Source organism: Quercus robur, chromosome 9 (assembly GCF_932294415.1).
Source record: "Quercus robur chromosome 9, dhQueRobu3.1, whole genome shotgun sequence".
NCBI classification, from domain to species: domain Eukaryota; kingdom Viridiplantae; phylum Streptophyta; class Magnoliopsida; order Fagales; family Fagaceae; genus Quercus; species Quercus robur.
This window is the reverse complement of record NC_065542.1, coordinates 6,704,825-6,718,130: the sequence shown is the minus strand read 5'-3', so window position 1 is coordinate 6,718,130 and position 13,306 is coordinate 6,704,825. Positions and strand designations below refer to the sequence as shown.

General features: G+C 36.5%; 1 protein-coding gene across 1 annotated transcript; it reads left to right on the top strand.

The window, feature by feature from the left end:
* The first annotated feature begins 991 nt into the window (after window positions 1–991).
* On the top strand, window positions 992–11,811 carry LOC126700069 (uncharacterized). Its single transcript, XM_050398049.1, has 7 exons — window positions 992–2,008; window positions 2,109–2,417; window positions 2,890–3,173; window positions 4,104–5,132; window positions 6,205–6,373; window positions 8,791–8,948; window positions 11,274–11,811. The coding sequence occupies exons 1-7, from the start codon at window positions 1,282–1,284 to the stop codon at window positions 11,514–11,516; spliced, it is 2,919 nt and encodes a 972-aa protein (XP_050254006.1). The 5' UTR covers window positions 992–1,281; the 3' UTR covers window positions 11,517–11,811.
* Window positions 11,812–13,306: the final 1,495 nt, after the last annotated feature.

Below are 13,306 nucleotides of genomic sequence, written 5' to 3'. Positions count from 1 at the left end.
GAGAAGATAAAGAGAGACCCAACACATGGTAACAAATAGAAAGCGAAACTCGTCGACAAATAAGAAGTGAAACTTGTGGGCAATGGTGATGGAGGTAAAGAAGAGTCAAGCTACGGCTTGAATTTTAAAGAGAAATTCTGATATGTGGACTAGGAATATGGGAGTCATTAATATTAGGGTCCATTTGAATATAACTTATTTTGTTGAAACTGAAAAGTGAAAATATTGTAGCAAAATAATTTTTAAATGTGTTAATAGTACTATAAGACCCATTTTTAATGAAAAATTTGCTAAAAAGTGAAATTTGTGGGTCCGTAAACAGTACACAAGACCCACAAACTGATAAAAAATGACGGAAAAGTCAGAAATATATGACTACTGTTTATAGTAGCCGTTTGTCCTCCTAAAATTGATTCAAACAATTTTTTTATAGTTAATTTTGTGGTGAATAGCTATATGAAAACTTTTTTTATAGTTAATTTGTGGTGAATAATTACTGGCCACTGACTTGACAAAACACAAAAGCCTATTGCATCACAGAGAAACTTACCTGCAGATGATACAGTAGTTTCAGTCGGGTCGGTTACTATGGTTTTCAAACTTTTAAACCGTCACTCGAATGAAACTTCAAGTTTTGTAGTAATTAGACCCGCATCCGACTTGGGTATTTGGATTTTGGAACCGACCGTAGGGCTTCAGGTCAGGCGGGTCCTGAAGCCAAAATCTGAACAGCCAAAATCTTCTCAGATTTTCTTGGGGCCCAGCCCACTTATTTTTCTTGATTTTTCTATTACCCATAAAGAAAAAAAAGATAAGAAAAGAAAAGAAACCTATAATTCCAAGGCGCAGGGAGGAACACGTCTTCCAAGCTTGTGAGTTGGACCAATGCTGAAAGTTTTTTACTCCATGGATTTTTGTTAGCCACAAAAACAGTTGGCTTTGATCCCAAAAAAAAGCAAAGAAATTAGAAGATGACAGAACGAACAATAATAGTACACGTTACTGGGGGTAGCAGCCAACCACACGCAGAGAGCACCCGCGCCATTGAATCATAGAATCAACACTCAGCCAATCACAACACGCGTTGTGGATCTCCAACGACCCCCCATGCTCAATGGTACACGATAACGACCCTCATTCTCTCTGTATTCAAATATCATTAAGCGGCTCATATTTTCAGTTATAGTCGTTGTATCAGTATTAGACCACCCAACCTGGCCGCTCCTTTTTCTTAGGTGCTGGCTGGGTTTGTTGGTTCTCTGAAATTTTTCTTTTTTGAAAATGGAAGTGAAGTCATGCTTTTTGTGTGAGCCCTTCACAACACCAACAACCACTTTGCCTGTAAAGAAATACTTACCATTCTTCACCGTTCGTTTCCGTCCAAATCAGAATCAAAAAAGATACCAGTTTCAACAGCTCATTCGAAACTACGGTTCCGAAATCATCATCACTGGTAGCACTACTAGCGAGCCTCCAAGTACCACAAAAAGAAGAACCATCACTCGCAAAAAAACCAAAACCAAGACCAAATCCAAAACAATCCTCCAATCACCCGCACCATTAGAGTTAGAAAATAGTGCTAAGCAAACGCAGCAACAGCCAGCAATTGCGCAGAAAGGGAAGAGCGTGCGTGGTTTGTACCAGAATGGAGATCCGCTGGGGCGAAGGGACCTTGGGAAGAGCGTAGTGAATTGGATAGGCCAAGGAATGAAAGCCATGGCGTCGGATTTCGCGTTGGCGGAGCTTCAAGGAGAGTTCATGGAGGTGAGGCAAAGAATGGAGCCTGGACTCACTTTCGTGATTCAAGCTCAGCCTTATCTCAACGCAATCCCTATGCCTGTTGGCCTCGAAGCCGTTTGCTTGAAAGCTAGCACTCACTATCCAACTCTATTCGACCATTTCCAGAGAGAGCTTCGCGATGTTCTCCAAGCGTCGCAGCGTAAATCGCTGATGCAGAATTGGCGTGAATCCGAGTCCTGGAAGCTTCTCAAGGAGCTTGCCAATTCAGGTGATTTGGAGTACAAAGTGTCTCGTTTTTAATTTGTTGTTGTGATTCAATTTTGGTTGAGATTGTGTGTGTGTGTGTGTTTTTTTTTTGTTTTTTGCAGCTCAGCATAAGGCGATAGCGAGGAAAACAGTGCAGGTGAAGAGTGTTCAAGGTGTGTTAGGGATGGAGATGGAGAAGGTTAAGGCTATACAGAGCAGGATTGACGAGTTCACGAGGCGAATGTCGGAACTACTTCGTATAGAAAGGGATTCTGAATTGGAGTTCACACAGGAGGAATTGGATGCTGTTCCTACACCGGATGATACTTTGGATTCTTCGAAGCCAATCGAGTTTTTGGTTACCCATGGCCAGGCTCAACAAGAACTCTGTGATACCCTCTGCAATTTGAGTGCAGTCAGCACATCCACAGGTCTGTTGTTATAGTTCCATATAGACACACTTCCATACACATATGTTATTTATGTATATACTTAATTGTAAGATTAAACGATTACATTCACTATTTTCTAATAGATTAAGCTTTTGGAACAATCAGTAATTTATCAATAATGAATAAAGACCCTTTTGTAATTGTGTTGAATTTTAGTCTATGATTAAATTCACTATTTTCTAATAGTTTAAGTTTTTGGGATAGTCAGTAATTTATCAGTAACGAATAAAGAGCCTTTTGTAATTGGGACAATCAGTAAATTATTAAGCGTTAGTCCCACTTAATAAGGCAGTTTAGGCCTACATGTGAAGATGGAGTGTTATAACTTAAACTTTTGAGAAAGTCAGTAATTTATCAGTAATGAACTATGACCCTTTTGTAATTGTGTTGAATTTTAGTCTATGATTGTGAGTTTTTTTATCGAAGGATGGAAATTGGGTTTTGTAAGCAGGATTGGGTGGAATGCATTTGGTGTTGTTCAGGGTTGAGGGGAACCACCGGTTACCACCTACTACTCTCTCTCCTGGAGATATGGTTTGTGTGAGGGAATGTGATAGTAGGGGTGCAGGTGCAACTTCTTGTTTGCAAGGGTTTGTCAACAATCTTGGGGAGGATGGATGTAGCATCAGTGTAGCTTTAGAGTCTCGTCATGGTGATCCCACCTTCTCGAAGCTCTTTGGCAAGACTGTGCGCATAGATCGTATCCATGGATTGGCGGATACACTCACATATGAGGTACTTCACTAATGGCTCTTTTATAAATTCATCCTTTTCGTGTATTGTTGTTTATGTCATAAATCTTAAAGGCTAGCCCAAAAGCAATTTGTGTTGCAATACAAAAATTTGGCCGGAAATGGTACATGTTAGCACTAAAATTTTCACCTAGTTTTGAATTAAAAAGTTCTCACTGCTTTTAGATGGCAGTGTTGAAAGTCTTGTGCAAAGTTTCCAATCTCTACTTTTAGCAGTGAAGGGAATGTTATGGAACTGGGAAGTAGTTGTCTCTTGAAGATCGGTGAAGCTATGCTTCTTGTTATGCTTGGATTCTTGAGATAATCTTTTCATTAGAACCTATAGGTAATGCTTAAATGGGAACTGAGAAAATGAAGCCTATTATGATTTAAACTTTTTTTTTTTTTTTGGAAATATATGCAATAATAAACTCATTTTTCTTCCCATAAAAAAATCGTTAGTTTAAATCATTGTGCAGAAATTTTATATAATTGGCTCCTTTTTTTATACATTTTTTTCTTAGGGTAGCATTATTAATTTATGGTGTGAGTGTGTGACAATTAGGGTTTAAATATATTAAAAATGTCACCTCAAATCTTGAAATAGTGAATGAAAAGATTCCTCTCAGGTTTTTGGTAAAACTCTCTTTCTAAAGAAGCAATTAGAAACATCAACCAACATTTCATGACTAGGGGGGTATATCATTTATGTGAAATTAGATAAAGGCATAGGCATACTAAAGCAAGTGGTCTTTGACAGCTGCATCCGTACCATCTTAAACACATTGTCCAGATGGTCATTAGTATTCACAAGTGAAAAATGTCCACCCGGAAGAAATGATCATTTCCTTGGGATCTTAGGTTACCATTTTCTTTGGTGCTTGTGCAGTCTACTTAAATATTTACTCCCTTGTTATACTATTTTTTTTGGTAGCGCAATTGTGAAGCCTTGATGCTGCTTCAAAAGAATGGTTTACAGAAGAGAAATCCTTCCATTGCTGTTGTGGCTACTCTATTTGGAGACAAGGAAGATGTTGCGTGGCTGGAGGAGAAAAATTTGGTAGATTGGGCTGAAGGATTGGATGAACAATCAAGGCCTGGAACTTTTGATGATTCCCAGCAAAGAACAATTGCCTTAGGTTTGAATAAGAAGCGCCCTTTATTGATAATCCAAGGGCCACCTGGTACTGGAAAGACAGGTTTGCTTAAAGAACTTATAGTACTTGCTGTTCAACAAGGTGAAAGGGTGTTTGTAACTGCACCTACAAATGCAGCTGTTGACAACATGGTTGAAAAACTATCAAATATTGGATTGGACATTGTACGGGTTGGCAATCCAGCACGCATATCTTCAACTGTGGCATCAAAGTCTTTGGGTGAACTTGTGAAATCTAAGCTTTCCAATTTTGTAATGGAGATTGAAAGAAAGAAGTCAGATCTAAGAAAAGACCTTAGACATTGTCTAAAGGATGATTCTTTAGCTGCTGGCATACGTCAGCTTTTAAAACAATTGGGAAAGACAGTGAAGAAGAAGGAAAAGGAGACTGTGAAGGAAGTACTATCTAATGCTCAAGTAGTGCTTGCCACCAACACTGGAGCAGCTGATCCATTGATTCGAAGGCTGGATACCTTTGACCTGGTTGTTATAGATGAAGCTGGTCAGGCAATTGAACCATCTTGCTGGATCCCGGTGTTGCAGGGAAAGCGCTGTATCCTTGCTGGTGACCAGTGCCAGCTAGCTCCAGTGATTCTATCAAGAAAAGCCTTGGAAGGTGGTCTTGGAGTATCACTGCTGGAGAGAGCTGCAACTTTGCATGATGGAGTTCTTGCCACCAAGTTAACAACACAGTACCGTATGAATGATGCAATTGCCAGTTGGGCATCAAAAGAGATGTATGGTGGATCATTGAAGTCCTCCTCGACTGTCTTTTCTCATCTTCTTGTAGATTCTCCATTTGTTATGGTATTGTACCCATCTCTAATCTTTTACTTATATTTTTATATAATTCTAGGAGGTTTTTTGATTTCTGGGGTATAAAATGCAAATTGAAATGCATCTTAAAGAAAAAAAAAAAAAATTATTCTGAGCTTCTTCCAACTAGCCATTATTTGTTGTTGTTTTTGACCCCAGAACTGAGAGACAGGCCACAGCACTTAGGTTAAGCCATAATTCATGTTCTTCAATCTATTATGGTGCATATATTGGTTTCTCAAATGGCATACTCTTCAATATTAATCAGAGGTTAAGAAAATATTATCAATAGCTTCTCTGGTAGAGACTTCTGGTTTTTTCCTTGAGAATCCACCTTTCATTTATATGTTTTTGCAGCCTTTGGATTTCACAACTTCTTTCTCTTCTTTCTCCTTTTCTGTTAATTTTATTGATTACTGTGAAATATCTTCAGTGAAACAAATTTTATTAGTCTAATGGTTTTTCAATTACTTGACACCTATAATGCAATTAATAACAAAGGACATGTTAGTCAACATAAAGAATCACACATTAAATTTTCAAACCCATATCTGTCCAACTGGTTGAACCAGTAGCTTCTATATCTGATTTCTGTCTTGATTAGTGTAGATTATTGGCTAGTTAGGCTTAAACCCACAACATTCCAGACTGAGCTTCACACTAGCCTATTTTAAGCAATTCATACAGGTCAAAACAATCCTGGTGGCTGGAACCTTCTAGTTCTTCTTGGGATATATTAAATTGTGGATAACTGAAAATTGAACAAGACTATTTGGCCAGGAATGGGATATATGTGATTACTCTTGGTTGGTCTCCCATCCCTCGAGTCCTGGACAAATACTAGAGCTTCATCTTGTAGGAATTTTTAAATATAATATACGTATTGATTTAGAATCACAATTATGATCCCATATGGACCATTATCTTCTCAAAGCCTTTGACTACATCATTGCCATGGTTATTGTTGATCGAAGGTTTTTATCTTGTCTGTTTTAGTATCATCCTTGTATCTTTTACTTTAAATGTGCCTAGTATCACTAACATTTTCTTTACATTTATGCAGCCCACCTGGATAACTCAATGTCCACTGCTGTTGCTTGATACAAGAATGCCGTATGGAAGTTTGTCAGTTGGTTGCGAAGAGCATTTAGATCCAGCTGGCACAGGCTCATTTTACAATGAAGGGGAAGCTGATATTGTTGTGCAACATGTCTTTTGTTTGATTTATGCTGGTAAATATTCTTGTCAATTGGGATTAAGTGCTATATATTATTACTCTATTATCTATGTTAACCTAAAACTCAGTTGTATGATGAACCATGCCTGTTAAAGATGAATATTTTACAGAAGCTTTGCATTTCATATGAGAATATTTTACTGAAGTGTTGCATTTCATATGAGAGTATTTTACTGAAGCTTTACGTTTCATATGAGAAGTACTCAAACTTTGCAAATTATCATTTGGAATGCACATATTATATGCATACCTTCTTATCTGATGGCTTAAAGAGAAATGAAACTAAGGCTGAAAAGGTAGGTTCAAAATTTGCTCAATTATGTGCACCATTTCAATGTGATCCTTGATGCTAATGGCTTTGGAATTTACAAGTCCTTACCTTAATTATGATGCATGTATACATTTCAATTTGACTGAGGACTCCTCTCTCTCTCTCTCTCTCTCTCTCTCTCATATCCAACAATATCTGGAATCCTATTTTGAAAAAGGTGGGAGAATGGTCAGCGAGATGGAAAAAGCTTTACCTATCCAAAGGAGGAAGGGTGACCTTGATCAAGAGTACGCTATCCTCCATTCTGACCTATTTCATGTCTTTGGGTACAATGCCTACTCATGTGGCCCATAAGTTGGAGAAACTGCAGAATGATTTCCTACATGAAGGTCTTGGTGATTCCAAAGTTTTATTTGGTGGATTGGAGTGTGGTTTGCTCCCCCATCAAAGGGGGAGCTTTAAGTATCAAAAAACTTAGTTCAGTAATTCAATCACTTCTTGGGAAGTGGTTATGGAAATTCGGAGTAGAACGGTACCATATTTGGAGGAGATTTATTTATGAAAAATATGGTGAAGGATGCGGAGGTTGCTCCACGGAGCAGATTTGGGGGTGCACATGTAGTTAGCCAGTGGAAGGGTATACATAGGGGATGGGATTCTTTCTCCAAATACTTATGGTTTGAGATACGAGATGGATCTTATGTCTGGTTCTAGACAACCATTCAGTGTGGGGACGGCTCTGTTAAGGACTTGTTCCAAACCTGTTTGCCTTGGCAGTAGACAAGGAGGATTCAATCTCATTGTACCTTGATAACCTACTTGAACAGGGGAAAAGGGGGAAGGGGGTCAACATTGGAATCTCCAATTCATCAGGCCTTGCCAAGATTGAGAGTTGAAATCGGTTGATATATATTTTTAGATTCTTTATGCTAATTGCGTTCCTTGTCAGTCCTGATCGAGTCTTATGGTTATGGATGCCAGTAAAGGAGGAGTGTTTGAGGTTAGATTGTATAATAATAACTTTAGGGGTACTACGTGCCTTTTGTTACCATGGAAGAGCATTTAGATGGCCAAGGTCCCATGGAAGGTGGCATTCTTTGTGTGGACTGCAACTCATGGTAAAATCCTGACAATTGATATCCTTTCTAAGAGGTATTTACTAATAGTTGATTGGTGTTGTAGGTGTAAAAGTAGCAGGAAATCTATTGACTATTTACTTCTCCATTGCTCTATGGCAACAGATATTTGGTCCCGTGTCCTCACTTTGTTTGGGTTAACTTGGGTGATGCTTAAATTAGTGTTTGAATTGGTGGAGTGTTGGCAAGGTTATATTCAGCATCATAGACCAGCTAAGTTGTGACAAGGTTTGCTTATATGTGTCATGTGGAATCTATGGCTTGAGAGGAACTAGTGAGTCTTTGATGGAGTGGAGCGTCCTTCTTATGTAATCAAAGAGTGTGTTTTGCAGACTTTGTTTGATTGGATGCATACCATAGGTGGTGTCCCTTCGATGTCTTTTATTGAATTATTCTCTTTGTTTGTGAGTTGTAGTCTTTGAAAGGGTTTTGTGCACATCCTTTTATGTGTAATTCTCTTCTCCATTTTTTTGGTAATAAAATTTTCACTTAGACACACACACACATATAGCTCACTGGTATTAAGCACATATAGATCTAAGGTGTGAAAACAAAAGATTTAATACATAAATTTTCATTGTTAACTCTAGTACTATAAACAACAACACCACTATTACCTCTACTTGATACCATGTAACCTGGTTGACTAGCCTGAAATGACTCAACCAATGTAGTTTAACTCATGATCATCATTCTTTGTAGAAATCTTCTATCCTGTTTGAGTATCCATCTACCATGCACTTGTAGCAGTTTTACATTTGGAATGAGCTTTCAAGTTGTTTCTGTTGTAGCCTCTTTTCAACTTTATGCCTTTCATAGCCCTATATTCCTATCTTATTAGCTAAACTAACACCTGGATCTGCTGATACTGTTGTGGATCTCCGTATTTGTTTTGTAAAGTGTACCTAATCAAGCATTTGTACTGGTTGAATGGTTTTTATGGCTCCCATATGTAATTGTTGAGTAAACAAGGACATTCATATATATTTTAAATAATTTCTACAGGTGTTAGCCCAGCAGCTATTGCTGTTCAGTCTCCTTATGTTGCTCAGGTAAAACTCCTGAGGGACAGACTTGATGAGCTTCCGGGGGCTGCAGGTATTGAGGTAGCAACCATTGATAGCTTTCAAGGCCGGGAAGCTGATGCAGTAATTATATCAATGGTATGGTTCTTATTTTAGATCTTTAGTCACATTTATCTGCCAAATAATTTAAACAAATGAACATTATTTTGATGCACCTTCCAGAAACTTTATACCGTATCTTCTATGAACAGATGCTGCTCAACCTGATTTTATATTTTGACTCATCATACACATAGATTGTATTGCCAAGTCAGTTTTCTGGTGTTTTAGATCCAGGAATGAACTTTAATGGTAGATAAATCCAAAGCACAATAAAACAATTGTATGTGCTCCAACAACTTATCTTCTCATTTTGCAATTTTTAGATCAACATTTAATTGTAAGAAACCCGCCCATGGAAAAACTAAAAATAGATTAAAATGCCACTAGATACTCCCTAAATCGAACTTCTTTACAGAACATCATTTAATACATTGTCTTTTGAAAGTAAAACTATATATTTCTAAAACTACCTGTTTAATTTAAGTTAAAGCTAATGAAAAAAGGGTGTTGACTTTTCAAATAAAGTAATGAGTATGTTAGGAAAATTATTATGCCTATTGATAGGACTATATCTTGAGATGTTCCAGAATGTAATAGAGGACTAACAAAAAGGGATAGTAAGAGTTAGGAGTATAAATAACAAGTTGGTAAAATTAATCATTTATTGGTTGAGAAGGTCAAGTGATTAGGGGAGTGGGCTGTAAGGTGGGTTCTTGCCCCTAACATACCTGAGTTGCAACTTGAATCTTGTTTTAGGGCTTGAATTATAGAAAGGACAGAGGCAATTTGCTGGACAAAAGGTTTTTTTTTTTTTTTTTGATTCTTAAAAAGGCTGGCTTACTTGTATCAACTGGTTTTCATGGTTGAGTTTATAGAAAGGGTAAGCGTGGTGTGAAGAGGTTGCTTTAAAAGATCTCTAACTTGTATCCCATCTTCCTCTATGGATAAGGCCTCATCTACAGCTTTGTATTTGGATACTTTGGATAGGACGATAAAACCACAAGGTTCATGTTTTTAAAGCTTGATCATTGTGTAATTGAATTATATAAAGGATGGGGAGGCAAACAGCTGTACGATAGAATTCAATTTTCTCAAAGGATTCAGCTTATACTTATCAAAATGTTTTCGTGGTTGGGTTTATAGAAAGGGAAAAGCGGTGGTTGGGTGCTGTTTTCAAGTAATATTGCATTTGCAATTTGTGATGGTAGTCAGGTCCACATGATATATGGTATGGATAGGTTGTTCAAAATGATCTATAACTTGTATCTCATTGCTATGGATAAAGACTTCATCTATAGCTGTGTTTGGATACTTTGGGTAGGTTCAATTTATTAGAATCCTAGGTTAGTCGAAGCAATCCATGATTGGGAGCTAAAGCCAGCTGCTTCTCTTTCCTATATATTGTATCAACACCAGTGTACAGGTAGTGGAGGGGATAGAATGTGTTTTAGGTTGAGGTGAAATGGCTCTGTTGATGTCCCTTCTTATTAGGGTCTTGTGTGAGTCTTCTGATTGTATGGCAGGTTACAGCACCTTGAAAGTCACTTATTTAACCTTTTTTTTTTTTTTTTTTTTTTAATTTTTGTTTGTTTGTTTGGACTGCAACTTTACGAATATTTTGATGGTTGGAATCTTATTAAGAGCAATATAATAACTGTGGATTAGTTTTGTTTGTTCTAAAACAGTAAGATAGTTGATCTCCCATTATGATATCATTCAATTACTAGAGATCTTTGGTCATTGGTGCTCTCTTTATGGATTGATGAGGTCTCTCATGATGATAATGTCTAATAAGTCTTACTTTTCAAAAGATATAATGTAAAAAGTGTATCATGTGACTTTAGTTTCATTTGATTTTGGTGACAGGAATTACAATTCAATTGATCTACACTTGATTGGTAGATTTTTATTTAAATTATATATGGGTGTAATGGAATTTGAAAACTATGATGATAATGAATCATTGATGCACCTAACAAAAAGATAATGAATCATTGATGCATACATTAGATAACCAAGGGCCTTTAGCTTATTACTTTGATCAGTCTTCTCGTCATTGATCTTATGCAATGTGTCCTAATACCATGTGAAAGGCATGCTAATTGCTACATTCACCAATGCTTCTAAGTTGGGTCTGGTTTGTAATTGTGTAATCTCTTTATAACCTCACCAGTCAGTACAATTCTAGTGAACTGACGCATAGATGGTTTTAAATTCAAATGACTCATAGTAGTGAAGATTACTTCAATCTTTTAAAATCGTAGAATCTTAGTAGTACCAAAATCTATGACCAACTTTGGCTACTGAAATATTTTCATCTACTCCTAATGATGTATGATGCTTGTTTCCGTTCTGTATTAGGTGCGGTCAAACACTTTAGGAGCTGTTGGATTCCTTGGGGACAGTAGGCGAATGAATGTTGCCATAACTAGGGCACGCAAACATGTGGCAGTTGTGTGTGATAGCTCAACAATATGCCACAACCCCTTCCTGGCAAGGCTGTTGCGTCATATCCGCTATTTTGGTAGGGTGAAGCATGCAGAGCCTGATAGCTTTGGGGGATCTGGGCTTGGCATGAATCCAATGCTGCCCTCCATTAGTTAACACTGCACAGGAGGAACGACTACATATTTTTTCTTATTCCTTCAATTGATGATTATTTGGAAGCACAACTGTTATGAAGATGCTTGTTCTCTTTTCCTGTCAGCATCTGCTTCCACATAAATTCATGTACAGCAGGCCTTCTATTTGGTCAACAGCAAAAGCATTATAGTAATTGCATAAGTATCCTGTATCCATCGATTAGATTTGTATATAAACAACACACATTCAGAATTCCTAACTTGTATAAAATTTGAATGCATCAAAAATTAGTGAAGAGAATGGTTACAGTCTTAAATTAATTTTTTACTCTGAAATTTGTACTGGCTCCAACAGATTACCTTGAGTGGTGGTTCTGTTGCACTAGGTTCTCCAATTGATGGCTGCTGCTGCTTCTGCCATGAGTTTTAATATTTGCTGATGATTTTTGCAATTGATTTTGTCTGCTTTTTTGCTTCTGCTTTTGCCATGATTGTAATTTATGCTTCAGTTTTGGTAGTCTGTGGACTCTGGGTTGCTTTGTTCTTAATATTGAGTGTTTACTGTAGAGAATCGTGTATTATGAATCATGATGAGTTACACTGATATTGCTATTATAATATTACAAAGAATTCCTTTTAGTTTTTAATGAAAATGATTTAGAAGTTCAATATAGGAGATTTGATGTATGACCATGTCATCCGTGATAACAATGATCTTTTATACACAATGAAAAAAAAAAAAAAAAAAAAAGAGATTCTAAAAACTGAAAATTTTCTAGATTTTTTTCAATAAAAAATCCTATGACCAAAAAAAGTAACGAAGTCCAATATGAAGCTAGAAAAAAAGTATAAAAATACAAAAAATAATTAGTAAGAGGTGAGTGAGTATAAATGCTTTACTTTGATTTTTATATATATATATATATATATATATATATTATTATTATTATTATTATTATTATTATATGAATTTATAGTATTTTGTTAATTTTCAAAGTTTTGTTTTTGGATAGCAGATTTATTCATATTAAAACTTAGACTAAATCAGATTGACAACAGCATCTCTTAAAAAGGCAGGGACCTCCTCATGCCATATCAGCCACACTAATACAATTCCTACTAAGATAACACAAAACAGAATCCCTGGATTTTATTCATCAAAGCTTCAGTCTCCTCTGCTGTCAGTGTGATTAAGAGGATGAACCAAAAGACACTGATGTTCAACTCTTTGTGTGCCTCAATGTCTTTTGGTTCATCCCATTAACCACACTAATAAAAAATAGCTCTTTGCACTTCTCATCAGAGAGCCAAGATTTATTTCAATTAGTATGTAATCCCGTGCATATGCACGGTATATTTAAAAAAAATCACAATTATATATATATATATATACATGTATATATATATATATATATATATATATATTGTTTGCTTATTGATTATGAATTAAAAAACAAATTGAAATTAACATTTAGAATAATAAACGTAAAAAATAGAATTAGTCATGCAAAGACAACATTTTCTAAGGGACCAATCCCTTCACCAAAATAACTTGGAAAATAGTTTGACAAAGACCATCTTGCTAAGATGTGTAGCTTTGTTGGCATTCCTATACACCCAATTAAACCCTAGCCGGTCAAATCTTGCATATAGCAATTTGACTTCAACAACAAAATTAATAGTTCTCTAGTGCACTAATTTGGATCTATTGGTCACTACCTTAACTCAAATTTTGGAATTACCCTCAATTACCACATTCTAAAGCTACTTTTGACCTGTTAATTCCACTGCCACAAAAAAGCTTTGGCTTCC